This window comes from Mauremys reevesii, linkage group 16 (genome assembly GCF_016161935.1).
Source record: "Mauremys reevesii isolate NIE-2019 linkage group 16, ASM1616193v1, whole genome shotgun sequence".
Taxonomy (NCBI): domain Eukaryota; kingdom Metazoa; phylum Chordata; order Testudines; family Geoemydidae; genus Mauremys; species Mauremys reevesii.
The window spans coordinates 25012255-25031283 of NC_052638.1; the positions used below are offsets into that span (position 1 = coordinate 25012255).

Genomic DNA, 19029 nt, shown 5'->3' on the forward strand with positions numbered 1-19029 from the left:
TTCCTTGACTGCCACAAGATGGCAATCTAATTCAGAGTAGAGAAAGTGAACATTTAAAGCAATAAGTGATTTGCAGCACTTGTAAAAATGTAAATGAATAAAATTGAAGATGACAACCCTTTACAAAATAACTCAAAACTCTGGAAAATTTTTAGAAAACTTTATCTTGTAATGGTGCTAGTTTTATAGGGTTAGTTCCAATATTGCACATGAAAGTCTAACTTGAGACAGTTGTCTGCTAATTCAATGTTATTCTTTATGAAGAAACTATATGAACATGAGTCTGCTAGCACATAGCTTCAAAATGAAGTCAACAGTGAAACTTTTGTAAGTTATACTGTTTCATCCAATCTGTACAAGAATGAAAAAAGCCACTACTAAATGGCAGCATGATTTTTATTCTTAAATAAGCTTTTAAATTTAACATATTTACATCTATCATATAACACAAAACCAAACACGAGTGAAAGATTGTACCCACAGTGTCTCAAAATGTGCTTGGTACACACTTTTTTCCATTATTGTTTAGTGTTTTGAGTATCAAACAGCATCGATCTACTCTGTAGATAGCATCTTAATCTAACACTACAGTGTTAGCAACTTTAAAACAATCAGAAAATATATAAACAAATCTTCTCTCATAAGGAAATTAACACACAATTACACTTTAGATGGCTTCCTAATTTGCTTTTCAGTTCAATATGGAGGTGGATTTAGCTACTTGCATTGTAAATTCTTTGAAGCACAGCCCTTGTTCTCATATGTCCATAAAGCACCTAGCTCTCATTTGGCACTATATAATAAATAATGATTTATTGCTGAGTGACTTAAAGACCATTTTAAAATTACACACTTTTAAAGTGTCATCACAAATTGTGTATTTTGACTCATTATTTTTGCTGTAGAAGTGTGAAATTATACACAACTTTCACTCATTTTAACAAGGCTAATACTACAAAAAGCTTGTACTTTGAGTTAAATAATTTCAAGTTGGGAGCAAACCTTGTTTCTAATTAATTTAACAAGATGTAAGATATTAAAAGTGAATCTTGTTTTTTTTTTTTAAATTAGTGCTGTCCTAGTCTTTTGTAGCTGAAATGTGATCTCCTTTTGATAGTTAAGCTATTGAAATTATTCTTTTCCTACAGTGAAATTCACACTTATGTAGAAGGAAAACACTCAAGAGGCTCAAAGTGTGAGTTACAGGGTACATAGGCCTTGTACTGTTCCTTTGCACAGTGTAAATTTCACCTAAGTGAGTAATAGTTCTATCATAACAAACTGGTCTGTTCTTGTCATTTGTTCTTTAGTTAGCCTTAGTTTAAACTGATGCTTAGCAATTTTTTGTTGAGTACTAAACTTTTACATTTAAAAAAATCCTTCATTTTATGTCCAGTACTACTCTATATACAGTATCATCTGTAATAAATAACTGTCATCTAACGTGTGCATACAAAAGAACTGAAACACTCCCATACTGAAATTCCAAGAGAGTCCAGTTTCAGTTAAAGTAAGTTTTGTTTTTTACAAATGATTCCCCGACACCCCACACACTACTTCTGGTTCTGATCAAATACTACATGCAAGTTCAGACTCTAAACAATTAGTTTTCAAAGTTACAGTTTTGCACCGTTTGGCCTCCAGTTGCATCGGTGTAAATGCATAGTAACTACATAGTAACTAACTTCATGTCAGTGGAGTTAGTCTCTATATACACAGGTGTAAAAGATTAGTATCAAGCCCCTTCCATATATGTTTCACATTTCTGGTACATGCACAAAAATTCTTCTGCATTTAGAAATAGTTTCACATTAAACAGATTCTTCTCTTTAAAGACTCAGTACAATGAACTTTCAGTGTCCAGGACTGTCAAACGAGAATCAAGTTTCTTCTTAGTCTGAGAACTTCCAGCTACAGCATAGGGAAGGCACAGGGTGCTTGCAGCCTTCTGCCTATTTTTGGTTCCCCAACTTAGAAAGGACCGTTTTGGAGTGGCTTTCTTGGTCTCATTGATTTTATCCTCTTCCATAGCTAAGCAGATCAAGGAATATGTCTTTTGCATTCCCACAGAGTAAGTGGCACTCTTATTATGCTGTAGGAAAAGGAATGGGAAGAGGAAGCATTGATTTTTATTTTTTTTAATCATCCATGAGGGTTAGACATACCGAAGTTAAAAGTTTGCACAGTGTGTGAATCATTTTCCAAGTCAGACTGCAGTATTCTTCTGCATTAATTACATTCTAACTGAATACAAGCCCATCCAGAGTGCTGAAGATCGAAGTATTTTGCTTATGTCTGGATACAAGTGACACGAAAGGCAAATAAATCATAATGGAAGGTGTCCTCTGGTGAATCTTTCTGCAAAGATTGTCTGAAAAGTATTAAATATAATTCTAGATCCCAATAAGAGTTGTCAAGGGAAATGGAATAATTGTGTGACTAAATTGGCTTTGCAAAGAGATCTCCACGGATATCCTCTTTTCTTGGGCATCAGGGCACAAGAGTGCCTGCTACTGCAGACTGTAGGGTTTGCCTAGTTGTAGCCTAGTGAGTGTTCACCAGGCTGGCCCCCAGCTCTTCTCCCCAATGCTACAGGGGGAGCTGCAATGGGACACTCCTCTAAGAAGCTCATAAAGTAGAGTCCCCTATATGGCTTATTCACAGCCACATCCTGCAGCGATTCCATTGTATTCCAGCCTTCTGTGGTGGCAAAAGGCTGGGGAGGGGAGGTGCCAGATTGTTCTTGGCTATTACTTATACTGTGGTTGACTTATATTCATAAAAGAGAGGCTTAAACCTGCGGAAATGATCAATTTATGAAGTCAAAATACAGGATGGCAATAGCATGTGCCTAAAGCTTGCTGGGGAATGCGGGAAGGTATGCAGCATTAGGCTTAGCTGAACTACACGTTCTTTATTTTGCTCACACTACAAAAATTATTTTCTCTTGAGTTACTTAGGGTTTAACATTTTTTTTTAAATCTTGTGATCATTTTCCCTGGGTCTAAAATTTCTATAGCAACTAAGTAACTGGATTTATATATTTTTGATTGGCAGGGTTAAAATAGTTCCTTAACCCCTGAATATCTAATACATAAGTCCAGGATGCTGATCCCATCTGTTCATAGAAATAGTGAATTGAGCACATAGCTAAGAGTTGAAAGACTTGGGTTCTCTTCTCTACTCTGCCACTGACGGTGTGTGTGCTTCTCAATGTGGAGAAAATACAAGGTTTTTTTCTGTCTAGTGCTACCAAATGTGGGGGTGGGGGAGGCTGGTGGTTTTTTACCACTGAGTAGGTAGTGCACTCTGTCTACACTACTACTTCCACCAATGGAGCTGCATGGGCAGAGAAAAATGTTTACAAATATTCCTAGAGTAAACATCATGTATAACCAGGGGCAAGTCCATTCACTTCTTTCTGTTCAGGAGTTGCTCCACTTGTCAAGTGAAAATGACCCCACCTTTTTAAAATCACTCTGAGATGTATACATGAAAATGCATGGTGGAAAGTGGTGATGTTACAGTATTTGTAACTTTTTTTGTTCAATTTTTGTATACACCAGAAACTTTTTTTTTTTAAGTTTAAGTATTGCGTTTGCAGCCAGACAGTCTGAACAATAGCACTGAGAGATGTGATTATTTTGATTGCAAGCTCTTTGGGACATAAATTGTCCTCTTGTTAGATGCAAGTGCAGTAATTAGCACAATGGGAGTCTCAATCCTGTATTAGGGGTTTGTGCTACAATACAAATAGTGTAAATTTCCCCCATTCAACTTAAAGGTTCAGGGAGAGGGAAAACTTGGAAGACACAAACACAGGCCTCTCTCTGCACTAAAGATATTGTCTAATTTGTCTGGTGCCAGTGCTAGTAATGGTAAAGCAGCAGTGTCGACCATCTGTTATACAATATGCTGACAAAAATGGCTGCTGGCATTTTAGACTGTCTGCCTTTACTACCATTTGTGGATATGCATGGGAGGTAGGCATGATATTTGCAGGGGGAAAGTCTAAAGTACAACCGCTACTTTCCAGTCTTGCCTATGCTATGAAACAAATGTTAATGAAAATGGTTTTAAGCAACAGTTTTCCCAAAAGGCTTAAGTGCTAGAACCAAATCTCTACCATGGTTTCTGACACAGTAGTAAACTGTTCCCACACAGTGAAACTTCCGCTCTTGGTCCTTCTGCGGGAGCATTCAGATTTGTTTACTGCAGGTGTTGTCAGTTGGCATGCATGAGTGTTCTCTCCATATGCGGTCCCACCCCTGCGCAGATAGCTGATTCAACAGACCTCAGTAGCACTACCCAGAAAGACCACAGACTTGGTTTGATGGTAAAGGCACTCAGATAGGTTTCTCGTCATCAAAGCACGGTCCTAGTGCCCTGGCTCCATGGTTACAGGTGCACTAATACATGTATGCTTGTGACAATGGACCAGCTCAGTCAGCAGCAGAAGTTTCTGCTGCCCCCTCTGCTGGACAAAGGTGCCCCTTCTATGACTTTTCCTTTCATCCATTGATACAAACAAGTTATGTATTACATTCCTGATATTGTAGGTTACCAACCCTATGCCTTGTACCTGTGGGTTTGAACAAAGCTTCCTCGTTCTCTATCCTGTTCTACTATCCCTGTCTTACTTAGGGTTGGTGTGTTCCTGTACCATCTCCTATGATAGTGTTTATATTATACCTCTACGTTGGGGTGTACGTATACTAACCTGGAATGTGTTTACATGAGTACCTAGTACTTCTTAGAAGTGCCTAAGTTTTAGCAATGCTTGCCATGCCTTTGCTAAGTTCATGTACCAGACAGTGAACTTGTAAGCGAGCATCTGCTTGATGACAGGGCCTGACATTTGGTCATAGCATGGCTTTTGCTGACTCTCATCTTGCACCAGGCCGCAGGCGCTCTCTCTAGCACAGCAGGCACTTCATGGAAGTAGGGCTCTTGAGGAAGGCATGATGCCATGGAGTGGGAAGCAGGGAGGGGGGTCCATGAGCCTAGCTAGATGTCCCAACAGCTACAGGAATTCCTTGCAGAATTCAAGACACCACCACCACCACCACCCCCCGCCCTTGAGTTTCGGGGCAGAGCACCATACCAATTTTGGGTCAAGGGAGGAGCTACAGAAGACAATCTCCACCCTCATGGTCAATTTGGAAAGAAAACTGATGTAACTCTTGGAATTACCAGTCGGATTAGTCTTTGTGGAGTTTCACTGCTAAATCTGGCAAGATGGCCCTACATATATAGGAATCACCTAGGGCCTTCATTAAGCAAAGCATTTACACGTAGGCTTAACTGTAAGCATGTGAGTAGACCCATTTATCGCAATGGAATCCTTTAAACACATGTTTAAGTGCTTTGCTAGATTTAGGCCTAGATTCACCAGCAATCCACGACATCTGGCTATATCAAATTAGATAGCATATCCAAACTGAGGCAGTTTTTTTCAATTTACTGAGTGTTCTTCAGGTTAGAGAAGTAGCTGTCTCATTACTTACCACAGAAGCCATCGTATCCTGACAACTAATAACCTTAATCTCAATGTTGTTCTCTCCCATGCTTTTGAACTTTTCCAAGACGTCATTCACTCCCAGCCATTTGGAATCCAGGCCATTAATTGAAACAATATAGTCTCCTTCTTTCAGACCCTTTAACTGTAAAATAATGAAGTGCAAATTAGCATCAGCTGGAGTTGTTGAAACATTTTTCTCCAAAGGTGTTTTTCTCCCCTTCCAGGTTTCATCAATCAGACAGCACAGGACAAAACACCCAAGCACCATTTTAATGCACACAAAATTGCCCTTTTTTGTGAACGGCCATACATTAATTTGATTAGAGTATAATTATTACATTTTCCTATCTCCTGTTTGTGGTGTTTACCTTTCTATTTTTCATTCATAAAAATCTTTAAATATTTAAAACTGTTGTTTAGTTTGGCATTCCCATCATTTTACTATTAGATGTTTTATCCTTCTGTAATATTTTTCCTTTTCGTTTCTTGCTCTTCCCTTTTTTTTAATTTGTACTTTATATAAAATTATTTAGTCTTATGCTTCTGCCTTTTACTGTGCTTTAGTTATGCCTCTTCTTTTCTCTTGTGAATGTTCTCTCTTCTCTGTATCCCTCCTTTTCCATTTACTCTCATTCACAAAAGAGGATTACATATTAGGGAGCACCAGTATATTCTTTTCCCTCCCATACTCTTTCTCCTTTCTTTCCTGATATTTGGCTCTCTGCACTGCCCTTTTTCTCGTGGCTTTTCTCCTTCCAACCTTCTGAAATAGATGGTGAATAATGTATTTGATTATGGCATGTGTAGGTCATCTTTATTTATTAAATGTACACAAAAGAAGGAATCAGTCCTAGTTTAGATTTTAAATTTGTAATCTTCACATTAAAGTCAGGTAATGTTAAAGTTAACACTGCACTGTTAACCTGCTCAAATTGCAGACGCTGTATGTAGTATGGCATTGCATTTAACAGCTTAATTAAAATCCAGAAATGCCAATACAGGTGAGCTGCATTTCCTGACTTCAGGTGTTCAAATTATTACTTATCACTGCATTTATCTTGTCTTTTTTTCATTTAAAATGGATAAATGGCTAATGTTGGTATTACATTTAGTTCTTTAAAAAACACACTGATGTGATTGGTACAAAGAATATTTTATTTGCGCAAATCTGGGTGCCTTACTGTTGCATATGACTTGGCTAGATTGAGAAATCACAGCAAACTTGGAAGAACCTAAAGAAAAAATTATTAAAACTCCAATCTCTACTTACTGCTGCAGAACACTCTGGATCGAGACAGTGAACTTGCACGGGTGGGCCCCCTTTAAGAGTGAATCCCAATCCCCTTTCTTGACAATGGAAATTAATAGTGCGTGGGACTGTCCATCTCTGCTTGGCTGAAAACACAGGCAATGGGCCCTGTAGGATGCAGAGTAGCAGAATGTAGTCATTAACAGCAAAATGGCTCACAAGCAAGTATTAGGCATTATAAAAGTGCTACCTACCAGCCTCTCAAAGAAGTCTTTCACTTTCACCTTGGAGAACTGAGGAACAATCATTTCTACTTTATGCTCTGTTTTAGCTAAAACAAAAGTGAAAAAACATAAACTCGTTTTCAAGTTCCAGATAGAAGCTTTCAGTCTCTGGCTGTCAATTGGCAGGATGGGCAGAGGAAGATTCACATGTTACCCCTTTTTACACTTAAGCTGTTAGTTTCTCCTACACCACTACTAGACTGTAGGACAAGTAAGCTTGTCAGAACTCAACTTTTGTTGTTGTTTTTTTACAATTTTAACAAATATAATTTTTTTATTTTTAAGGGCTTTTTTAAATCAATTTAAATGTTCACAGTTGTGGGAAACGGGGGGCCAGACAATTATTTAATGACAGACACAGATTCAAAACCTTAAAACTTTAACTATTAAAACCCAAATTGTCAATATCATATATCAAAATATACAAAGTAAATATCCTTCAACTCCAATAAGTTCTCAAGCAGTATTTTTCTTACTTTGCCAATTTGTAAATTTTGATTATTATTGATGTGCATATGCACACAAATATTTCCAGCAAAACTGACATTTATCAACATTTGCCAATTAAAAATCTAATCCTTCCAAGCCTCAGGATAAATCAACATGTGGAGACAGACATTATCTTAGCAAGATGAAATGTCAGGTTCCACAAGGTTTCTTCAGAGTATGTACTAAAAACCCAAAGAAAAGAACCCAGTCTGTTTATGCTTTTTAGAGGGGTAGATGGTCTGGACTGATGCAGGAGGAAGCAGTTGCATTCAAGTTCACAGTCAACTAACTTCTCTTTCCTATATGATCTCCTATAGTACAGCTCTTATGCCAATAACTGTGGGAAGAGATTAAAAATATAATGCAAAGTAAACCACATTTTGTAGCCAGAGAGAGATTTTAATTAATAGAAGGTGTTTTCTTCACCCACCATAGCCCACAATATCTGGAAGATGCATTCACTGAAGACTGACACACTTTAAGGAGGCCTTCTTACAATTATCCCCTAAATATGAAAGTACAAAGAAGGCTTCCTGAAATCTGATCTCAGGCAACCAGCCTATATGGTATTGTAGCAGGCGCCCTGGGTCCCAGCTGTGCCTGAGAGGGCCGAGCTTCAGGCTCCGCCAAAGTGGATGGAGCCACTGCCGCCAGTTCCCGCCCCCTGGAAGTCAAGGGGCAGGACAGGAAGTATAAAAGCGCAGCCCCGGCGCTCACTTGGAGGCCAGTCGCCAAAGAGAGCAGACACTGGTGGCCAAGCTCCCCCGTGCCCGGTATCCAGAGGAGCTGCCTGAGCTCCCCCGTGCCTGGTATCCTGAGGAGTGCCTGCACTTCCCCCTGCCTGGTATCCTGAGGAACCCATGGTCTGGGACCCACCAGAGGACGCCGGCGAGACACAGGTACCCAGAGAGGGAGAGATTGGAAGTGGCTGGGGGTAGCCGACACCAGTCTGGCTCCAGGGGACCCCGAACCAATGTCAGTGTGTTGCGGCCTGGATCCCCACTGACCCAGCAGCAGACTGCCTGCCGCTGTTAGGGCCCCGGGCTGGGATGCAGTGGAGTGGGAGGGCCTGCGTCCCCCCTGCCACCCTTCCGCGGGTGGCAGACTCCCCCTCTCGCTGGCCTAAGGAGGTTTTTCCTATTGACTCTTTGTTTGCTCAACCCCTGCTGAAGGGTCTGGACCCTGACCTACTTGCTGTCTGTAGTGAGGCGCCCTGGGTCCCAGCTGCGCCTGAGAGGGCCGAGCCCCGACACCGGACGTCCACATGTATGAATGTGTTTAGAGGCACCAAAGTAGAAAAACTGCACAATTATTTCACTGTTACTTAGGGACTAATCAACAGTGAATCTAAGTTCACTGTACAAAACATGCTTCTCCATGCAGTTTGGCCACAAATTTTTTGGTGTGTAACTTGAGACACCTTTAAAGGGGGCTGGTTTTTTCAGAAGTGGGTGCTCACCACTTTCTGAAAACTAGGCCCCTTTTAACATGCCTTAACTTGGACACCCAAAATTGCTAGTCCCTTTAGAAAACCCTGATTTTCAGTTGGGGATACTTACGAAGGACAGGGGAAGCTTCCATTAAACTCAGGAAGTCATCTTCCTGCTCATGCTCATACTTGGTAAGTGAACGCTTGTGAGCAACTGTCAGAATCTCCTGAAGAATGTTAATATTCCGAAGCTGTTTGCACAAACCACAAACCCTCAGTGCTTCTTCATGATAAACAATGGCCTTGCGTAAATGTGCTTTCCCTAAAGAAAGTAGAAACCATTAGCAATTGTTTGCCTTTTATTTATTTTAACTGTAATGTAAACAATACATAAGGCTAAGATGATTTTTCTAACAATCCTCAGCAAACATTTTATCCCACAGGAAGGCAAGGCTGAAGGCCCAATCATGTGATTCTCGATCAACTAAGTGATTCTCATGTGAGTGGGTCCCACTGATTTTGTGGGAGCAACAGCATGAGTAAAGATTACTTATTCACTTAAGTGTTGCAGAATCAAACCCTTGGCTTAAGATTAACTTGATAACATCAGTGTTTTTAGTGCCTATGTATTCCTAACATAGAGACGTTTGCAAAGGTAAGTCATCTTCATGTATAATTCTGAGTCACTGTAACACAAGAAGTTGGACTACGTTCTGCCACATTTCAATTGATTTTAATAAGCTACATGGTGTAACAGAACCCAATTAATCCCATTATTGCCACAGCTTGAATTCTGTATATATACCGCTAACTAGATTTATTTGTATCAGACAATATTTCTCTGTATTGTAATTTAGAACAGTTATACACTCGCTGAATGGAGTCTGCAATTACCTAATCGTTTTCGCTGAACTTTATCCCTTAAAATGGTTAGGGACGTCAATCCTTCTGGCATGTAGTCATGCAGTTGGGACCAGACCTTTTCCTGTTTGTCTTCATCATCGCTGGGATGCACTATATCAACATACATAAAATATTAGCTACTTTAATGTGTCTCTGTGCCAGGTACCTTCAGGCAGGTGGAGTGCAGATGGAGAAGCAGGGAGAGAATAAGTAATAACATTTTGGAAACATTCTTCTAAATATATGATTTCACTCTAGTTTATTATTTTGACTTTATTTTTTTTAAATCAAGAACTAATTTTACTAAATGCTGCCTGAACTCTAATTTTCTATTCATGAGAACTGATTAACTTAGTGATAATATTATTTAGCTCATAAATAACATTTTTCAACTCTCTTTTTGTAAGTATTAGCTAATAAACATTCTCAATACTCCTGGAAAGAAGGGCAGAAAGTATTATTTCCATATTCCAGATGTTAAAATGACAGAATAACTCCAGGCCATAAAGGGATTCCATGGAAAGAGTCCATATTAGAGCTGGAATTCCTAGCTCCCGGTCCTGGCCTCAGTACAAACCTTTCTTAATAGCAGTTGTTTATATAGATATATAAAGAAAACCAAAGGATTCTTACACTGGTGGTCACTCAGTAGAGTAGCAACGAAGTAATGTGCCAGAGCTTTGTAATGGTCTGATTTTATTTTTGCCATATTTGACCAGGAATAAGGGATGTTCGCCTTGATTGGTGCCTGATTCATTGCAGTGTTAACAAGCGTGTAAACCTCTCCAACCTAAAATAAAACACACATCTAGATATGAGAAGTTACCTTTAAAACTAGGAGTTCTTTTATTAGCAAGAGGGGATATGATAACCATTTACAAATATTTGAAGGCTTATTTACACCACAGAGAGCAAGAGGAAATTTTACACTGACACCAGGACTAGGAGGGATGAAATTAAAAGGAAAATTGAAGCTTTATCTCTGGAGATATTTAAAACCAGACTGAACACAACACTGTAAAATATATTGTATAGAATAATCCTATATGGCATTGGACTAAATCATTTATTTGGTCTTTTCCGTCTCTAATTTCTATGATGTCACAATATGAAATATAATATAAATATCCTATACAATATAAGTATCCACACAGTTCTATAATTTGCAAGCAAATCTTGGCCTACAAATGCAACTGAAAGGAGGGTAAAGCAGATCAGTGGTTTAATTAACACATTTGTCAGCTCAGGAAAGCTGGATTCAAAGTTGACATTAGGTTACACGTGAAATGAGTTTGGTTCGTGGAGGCTCTTTAAGGTTGGCAAGACAAGTTTTGCCCATCCTATTTAGAGTCAGGCACTGTATGACCTTTATCTGATAATATGAATTGGTTGAGTGAACCTTCATGTCTCATTTTGCTACCTGTGTTCAAATGTCACCACCCTCCATTGAGTATGGTGGATTATCTTCCACGTCAGAGCCTGCCTTCTGATTTGCGAGTAAACCTGTGAAAGTTTTGCAACCCCATCACTACCAAACCATAACTAACTCTTGCCCACCATGCTGCCAGTACAATACACAGAACTCTGGGAGGGATCAGTGAATTTTTTTTGGGGGGGGGGGGGGGAGAGAAGAGGAGGATCATTAGTGGTGGGCACGATATATAGCCAACCCCAGTCTCCAGCTGCAGAAGTAAAGCTAGATCAGCGTTTGGCAGCAGTTAATGGAAGAGGGGCATAAATGGTGCCACATAAGCACTTGACACCTCCTTCACATGTTGATCAAGGGGCAGGAGCTGGTCATCTTCTTTATGGAATCAAATGCTATTGTCATAACTACTCATACATTTTTGTCAGAAAGAATCTTATTAATTCTCACTGAGAATTACAAGGAGTTGTGTACTTTAATTTGCTAAAATGAACCACACAGAACTTCAGTAAATAAATTATTCACTGTCCAGTTGCTGTTCTGATATTTGTTTCCATTAGATACTTTTTTTTAATGGAACAGCTCTTATTATGTGACAAGATTACCCGCAGTAGCAGGGACTGGACTTAATGATCCAGGAGGTCCTATGTTCCTATTTTAGTGGCACTGTTGAGGATGTGCCAGTATTTCCATCATAACTCGCTGTATTTGTTAGAACATACAACCTTGCAAACAGCTTACATTTTAGGTTCTCATACTGTGCCAACAACTTGACATGAGTCCCTGTAACTTCATAGTTTCAGTTTGTATTAAAAACATTAACAGTAATTAGCATTTTGCACTCAATTCTTTAAACCAAAGTCACAAAAATGCTTTAAAGGTTTAATGGGCACTGTGGTAGAGTTTTAAGCTAGTGATTTGGCACTGGAAACAAACTTGGTGTGGGTTTAAAAACAATAAGTCTCATGGTGGCTTACCTTAGCAACTTCCTGAGCCATCTTCACTAGTGTGAAAAATTCATTTCGTATTCCAGGTAGACTGATCTGCTCAAAGACACACTCTTGAGCTTGAGCAAGCATCATTTTGACCAGTACACTCAGCATGGCCGGGCTCATGTCATAACTTGGTGTGTGAGTAAATGTTTCCTTTAGGTAGTTTAAAATACCTGAATTTTTAAAAAGTTTTTCTAATTATTACAACAGAAAAGGCTGACGCCCAGCCCTGCCCCTTCCACCCGAGGCCCTGTCCCTTCTAGGGGCCGGCTCCAGCCCCCGTACCGGTAAATCTTCAGCTTTACTTTCACCTGTGCCTCAAGGGGTGCAGCTCCCATTAACTACCACAGACACAGCAGAATAGACACTCCAATGATTCATTATGGGCATAGATCCTGCTCCTATTCGGAGTCAAAGGCAAATTTACCATTGACCTCAACTGGACAATAAGCTTGGTTTGGGATCAAAATAGATTTGATAGTTTTAAAATGTTTTTAAAATGTGGATGCTATAGGACTGATTATCCACTCCCATCACACACATTTACACAAGTCAATGCAGTTACAGTGATGTAATGGAGAACAGGCAAAGAAAAGGTGAATGTACAGCTAATTAATCATTAACTACAATATTCACTTTGTCTTTACCAAACATGTTGTTCAGACAGCAGCTCCAGGTTTTTGAAATGTTAAACTACGGCTAACAGGAATGTTTAATTAAAGCCTAGTACAGATCCTTGTTAGGACCTTTGGGTTTCAATCCACCTCCTTTTCTATTTAGACTGTGTTAATAAAACGAAAAGTCAATATCTAATGTATAGCTCTGTATGTAAGAGACAGATTGAGACCTCCCCAGAAATAACCTCCCCCCTATTTTCAATATGCAAATGAACCACAGCTCCTTCTCTCTTTATATACCTGCAGCTCTCTGAAAAGCATCAACAGCATTTTCAAGTCCGGGCTTGGTCTGCCGATTACATCTTGTACCAATCTGTGTGTAGAGGGCTCCAATATTAAATAAAATACTGGCCTTTTCTAGCAACAAATTCTGCTGACAGACAGGGACGCCTGTGAAGGAATCATACCTGAGGGGGGAAGGGAAGGGAGAGGAAAGCAAAATGAAATAAGCATAAAAAGACAAGCGAGCACAGAGTTACCAATGTTTTCATTTTATTGTTCATGTAATGCAAATATATCCCTGAGCTCCAGGAGCTAGTGAGTGGATTTATTGAGCTTTCTTAAAAGCAATGTTTCCCTTCTTGCAATGCTTGACTGGAACTCAAATAGCTTTTCTTGACCAAATGGTAGGAGTTTCCTGTTCTATTTACAAACACAAGATTTAAATTCACTGAGTCACATTCTTCTCCCGTTGATAATGGTGCAGTATATCATAGCACTTGCCGTTCTGAGCCAGTGCAGAAGTCTTTCTACAGTGCTCTGATATTTTCAACTATGTAGTGTTGCCTATTCATTACAAATTAAGATAGACAGTAGTAGATACTCTTAGCCTATAAATTTTGTAGTTCCAATAACACAGGACTAGATTGTGTTCCATACTACAACCCGAGCAAGGGGTGAGGTGTAAATTGCACCACCCAAGGAGTATCAGCAGCAAATCACAATACTCCCCCCATTTTCATCATGCTGCCTAGCAAGTAGTAAGGATGTAGTCAAGGCTCTGCTCATTCCCCACCTGCTCCTATGTGCTCATGTGCACCAAGACCCAAAATCCAGGTAGGATGTGTAGATGTTTTAAAGAGAATTCTTATGGCCCTTCATAGACCTTACTCCCAGTGTAGAAACTCTTTAGAACTTTACTGTACAAACTAAAGAGAGTGCATATCAGTATAAATATGAAAGCACACTGTCCAAGAAAAATGTGTTTCAAGTTACATAGAGCTAGTTCAAGATTAACAGCGTTCTAAAAAAAACAAACCAAACTTACCAGGTAAATAAAACCCCCATTTGTCTGGTAGGTGGAAAAAATCTGTTCTCTACAAAGCCAAGTTGAATGAAATAGCTCATCAACATCTCAATGCCAGATTCATCTCTGCTGGGAGTACGGCAGGCCTTAAAGTTCAGATATGTAAAAACATACATTCACACAATGCATTCTTTTTAGTTTCAGTGTGAATAATGTAACACACTGAGAACACAGTTCTGCTCAACTAAAATCAACGGGACTTTCGCATAATATAAGTGTCTGGTATGTAGGAATTAGAAGCATAGGGGCATAGCCTGCCCTTGATATGTGCACCCAACTCTGAATAATAGAGTTGTGCTGGAGAGAAGGCTGTACGTGGCCCTAAGGAGACACATGGGAGACAGTGTGTGACAGGAAAATCTCTCACATGTTGAAATACAATGTTGGACAGTAGGTATTGTGTGAACTATAGAAGAACATTTGAACAAACAACATCTAGTAAATAGAAATTACTAGTATTGTGCTACAGATCCCTACTATTTACTCCACTCCTGCTTTCATGCCTCACTTCAAACTCTTTAGTTTATTCCCCCATTACAATTTAAACAATAATATTTAAAAAACAAACAATACTTTTGAATTTACAAGTTGTGTTAAACTGCTCAGTTACTTTGCTTTCCTGTTACATCATTTTATCACCCCAAGCATTTCATCACCTGTTTTATCTATATCATAGCATCATAGAATTAGAGGGGACCACAAGGTCATCTAGTCTAAACCCTTGCCAAAATGCAGGATTATATGTGAGAAATAGCCCTTTTTCCCCACACCACTGCACTGGGAGCTCATACAGAGGTATTTGTCCACTATGACCCCCTAAATCCTTTTCAAAGTCACTGTTTTCCATCAAAAGCAGCAAAGAATCTTGCTGAGACTCTTTGCTGCTTTTACAGATCCAGACTAACATGGCTACCCCTCTGATACTGTTTTCCATATTTCAGTCCTCCCACTCCCCTCATTCTATAGGTATGGTCTGCATTCCTTATTCCTAGATGTACAACTCTGCATACAGCTGTACTCTTCCATTTTGTTTGAATGAGCCCCCGCTGCCAAGTGATACAAATCACACCACATGACTACCCTGTCCTCATTATTTACCATTCTGCCAATCTTTGTCATTTGCAAATTTTATCAGTGAGACTTACAAATCACTGATGGAAATGTTGCATTATAGAGTCCTTGGGATATGGAGGCTGTCATTTTATATATCTTGGGAGCTAAAACCAATGGAAGAAAGGTAACCTGGAGCAAAGTATTAGTCATTAAGAGTGCCACAATCTAACCATATATGAACATTATTAATAAAAATCTGCAAGATTAAAATTGGATATGGTGGCACAGTCACAAAGAGAATTAACATGCAAAATCAAACCTACTTGTCTCAAATCCATAAGATCAGCTATTTCATCTTCATAGTCAGAACTGTCTTCACTGTAATGTTCCAGGATAAAGTCCTAAACAAAATAAAATGTGGAATACCCTTACTCTTCCAGGTCAAAGTTTTTGATTTCTCTGCAAATATGAACAGTGTCCTGAATATTTAAAAATCTCATGATTTGCAAAGTTTCTACTCAGTAGTAATAAATGGTGTTTGTATTTATATATGTCAGATTTGCAAAAAAGGGGGGAAACTGTAACAGACAAGATTTCAAGGTAATATCTTCATCTTGTATCAAATATAAGAAACTCCAATCTTGCATAGCGGAATCTAAACAGCTATAATATTTTTTCTGCTTTTTTTTCAAACTGAGTTAATAGTTTTGAAATTGACACCTGAACCTATTAAATACAAAACAACAAGGGAATCAAATGATCATGAAAATTCATTAATAGAGATATTGTGCCAAATTCTGCTCTTACTTATATTGGTGAAACTCCACTGAGTTTAATGAAACTACACTGGTATAAATGGCAGCAGAATATCGCCAATCAAGAATAACCTACAGATGAAGAAGTGGGACCAAATTCTTAAGTGATGTCTAAGGGAGTATAAGTTAGTAGAAGGGGAGCTGATTCTCTCGTTTTACTTCAGTGTAACTCCATTGACTCCGAGGGGTAAGTTAAAGTAGGATGTGGGTTTTTTTCAACGTACACCTTCTTCTGGCTCCTTGTCATGGTTAGATGCACCAACTTAGACTCCCAAAGTAGGAGATGAGGGGGTATACAGAGCTAAGGGAGTCTGTATGTGGGAGTCTCAATTAGTGTAAGGGAGTTTAGCTTACACCCAGGAGCGGCGCCAGGGTTTTTGGCGCCCTAGGCGGAGGTCCTTCCGCGCTGCCGGTCGTTGGCAGCAATTCTGCGGCGTGGGGGTCCTTCCGCGCTCCCGGTCTTCGGGGCACTTCGGTGGCAGGTCCCGGAGCGAGTGAAAGACCCGCCGCCGAATTGCCGCCAAAGACCCAGAGCGCGGAAGGACCCCCCCGCCGCCAAATTGCCGCCGAGGGTGGCAAAATGCCACCCCCCCAAATCCTGGTGCCCTAGGCGACCGCCTAGGTCACCTAAATGGAAGCGCCGGCCCTGCTTACAGCAGCTTTACAATTCATCCTCTGAATTTGAGCTATAAAGTTAAAAAAGGATCCAAAGTAGTAGCTGTTTCAATCAGAAGAAAGCTCTTTCTCACTATTTCCCACTAAGTAGCATGTAGAACTTGTACAGTAGCTGTCAATGAAAACCCAAAGAGAATTCTCCTTGATTCCAAACATATACTCATTTCTAAGACAGAACTCCCATTAAAGTCAGTAAGAGTTTTGCTTGAAAGAATGCAGATTAAAGTCCCTTGTGAAGCTCTGAATCCAAGTGGCTCTTGGCTTGGTAAAACTGTTGCTGTTTACTTGCTCGATGGAGAATTATTCCCGATTGTTTTATTTCCCTGCCTCTGGCAAAGAAAGCCTTCTTCCATGGATTTTATTATCTAATTCAAATACAAATATGCTGAACACAGCTGAGCTCACCTGAATAAATATCCATAACAGGCATAGACTTTGCGTGCCCCAAGGATGATCTTTATAATGTTCACAGAAAATTATATCACATAATTAATCAAAACATAGAAGTAATAAAGACCTTTTAATTGAAAAAATGTTAAAGACTACATTTTCTATAGGAGCCAAATTCTGCTCTCAGTTCTGTCAAATGCAATTTCATGTGACTGCACTGGCAGCTACACCTATGTAACTGGGAGCAAATTGGATCCACTCTATGGTCTGATCCCTGGACCCAATAAAACTATTTTGCACCATTAAAGCCCCCTTAAAACTGGCACACAGAGATAACTGGGGCTTCCTCTGTCCTAGCTGGGTATTCCCCTAGTGCAGAGCTGCCATAGCTGCCTCTGCACCATAGCCTCTTCCTGCCCCCAGGCATAGCATGCTCTGGCCACGTTTCCTCCCCAGCAGAAAATCTTAGTCTAAATCAGAATCACTTGAATACACTTGGACTACCTTCCTGGGTGCCAAACCATCCCCCAACTGCCCTCGTGGTAGGGGGCGAAAAAGGTGAGTACACCCAGTATATCTAATTAGTCCTTATTTAGACTGTAACATCTGGACAGGGACCTTGTTTAATTTGTATTGTAGAGCACCAAGGACAAATTTGGGCAGTGTACAAACAATAAATGGTGGTGGTTGTCGTCGTCGTCGTCATCATCATCACTAGCTGGGCCATAGAACAGTGGGCATGGGTAGTGGGTGAACCCCAATATTCCCCCAGCCCTGACCCTTCTGCCCGAGGCCCTGCCCCAGCACGACCAGAGGAGCCCCGGCTCACCCCTTCCAGCCGCCCCATGCCAGCCTGCCCTAACCCAGCCAGCCCAAGCCGCCTCTGGCTGAGACCCTGACAGCTTTGGGCAAGAAAGGGAGCAAGGGTGGAGCCTCAAGCCAGGGCGTGGGTGGGGTCACTGCCTGGGTTGGGAAGGCTTAGCACCCCCAGCCTTCAATACCCACCGCCCATGACAGTGGGCCTGATTTCGCTTTCACACAAATGTAAATCAACAGTCAATCCATTGAAGTCTCTGGGAAAGATCTTCTGAAGGACATAACTGATCTCAAATCCTTGATAATTCTTGTTGTGCTAAATTCTTGGTTCTTGATCAGATTAGTGCAAATAAGGCATAAAAATATGTTTAGAATTTGCACACAGTGCTGCGCACCTTCAACCATACAGCAGTGTTACATGTTAAATATTGATTCTAAAATCTGTATCTTCGAAACTTACCTTAAGAGGGATTGTAAAGTCCCCTTCTTTAGTCTCCTTCAGGCCAAGTGGTATCAGGGGAATGCTAAAAGTCTCTCTGTGGCAAAAGAAAAGACAAACAGAAATTTAACTCCTTATTTTCTATTGGCAAAATTACCTGTGTTGTTCCATGTGACCATAGAGAGAAGGAGCTGTGTCTCTTGATGACAGCATATGTAACATGCACCTTTTTATTTGCACTAGGAGGCTTTAAGCATTCCAGAATTGTGTAACGCTCCCTTTACACAAACTGTTCTGTCCCACACAAGTTATTTTCCATATTTAAAAAAAATAATTATTATTATAAAACCCAAAAATGAATGCTCCCATTTCAGGAATGACAGAAGTGAAGTAAACAGCTGCAGTGTAAGAGATTTTATCAGGAGACTCCAATAACTTTTTTTGTGGACAGGGAGCTCTTGATTCCCCAAGAGTTTATTCTGCCTTCAAGTCTCAATTACAATGTACAATTACTCCTTCTGGCCACCAGGGGCCTCTGTGATGTGAGTAAGGAGTGAAGGAAAAT

At 40.0% G+C, this 19029-nt stretch overlaps 1 protein-coding gene across 2 annotated transcripts in view; it reads right to left on the minus strand.

Annotated features, from left to right (window-relative positions):
• Nucleotides 1–26: 26 nt before the first annotated feature.
• Nucleotides 27–19029, minus strand: part of RHPN2 (rhophilin Rho GTPase binding protein 2) — a 49056-nt gene continuing 30053 nt past the window's right edge. The window contains exons 5-16 of one of the 2 annotated variants that reach the window (XM_039503509.1): nucleotides 18486–18561; nucleotides 15653–15730; nucleotides 14238–14362; nucleotides 13211–13377; nucleotides 12279–12466; nucleotides 10509–10665; nucleotides 9867–9986; nucleotides 9103–9294; nucleotides 7025–7101; nucleotides 6792–6938; nucleotides 5508–5663; nucleotides 27–2092 (exon numbers count right to left, since the gene is read on the minus strand). In XM_039503509.1, the coding sequence (XP_039359443.1) occupies nucleotides 1838–2092; nucleotides 5508–5663; nucleotides 6792–6938; nucleotides 7025–7101; nucleotides 9103–9294; nucleotides 9867–9986; nucleotides 10509–10665; nucleotides 12279–12466; nucleotides 13211–13377; nucleotides 14238–14362; nucleotides 15653–15730; nucleotides 18486–18561 (1738 nt within the window). In that variant the 3' untranslated portion in view covers nucleotides 27–1837. The remainder of the gene's footprint in view (nucleotides 2093–5507; nucleotides 5664–6791; nucleotides 6939–7024; nucleotides 7102–9102; nucleotides 9295–9866; nucleotides 9987–10508; nucleotides 10666–12278; nucleotides 12467–13210; nucleotides 13378–14237; nucleotides 14363–15652; nucleotides 15731–18485; nucleotides 18562–19029) is intronic. The other variant, XM_039503510.1, reaches the window with a different exon arrangement.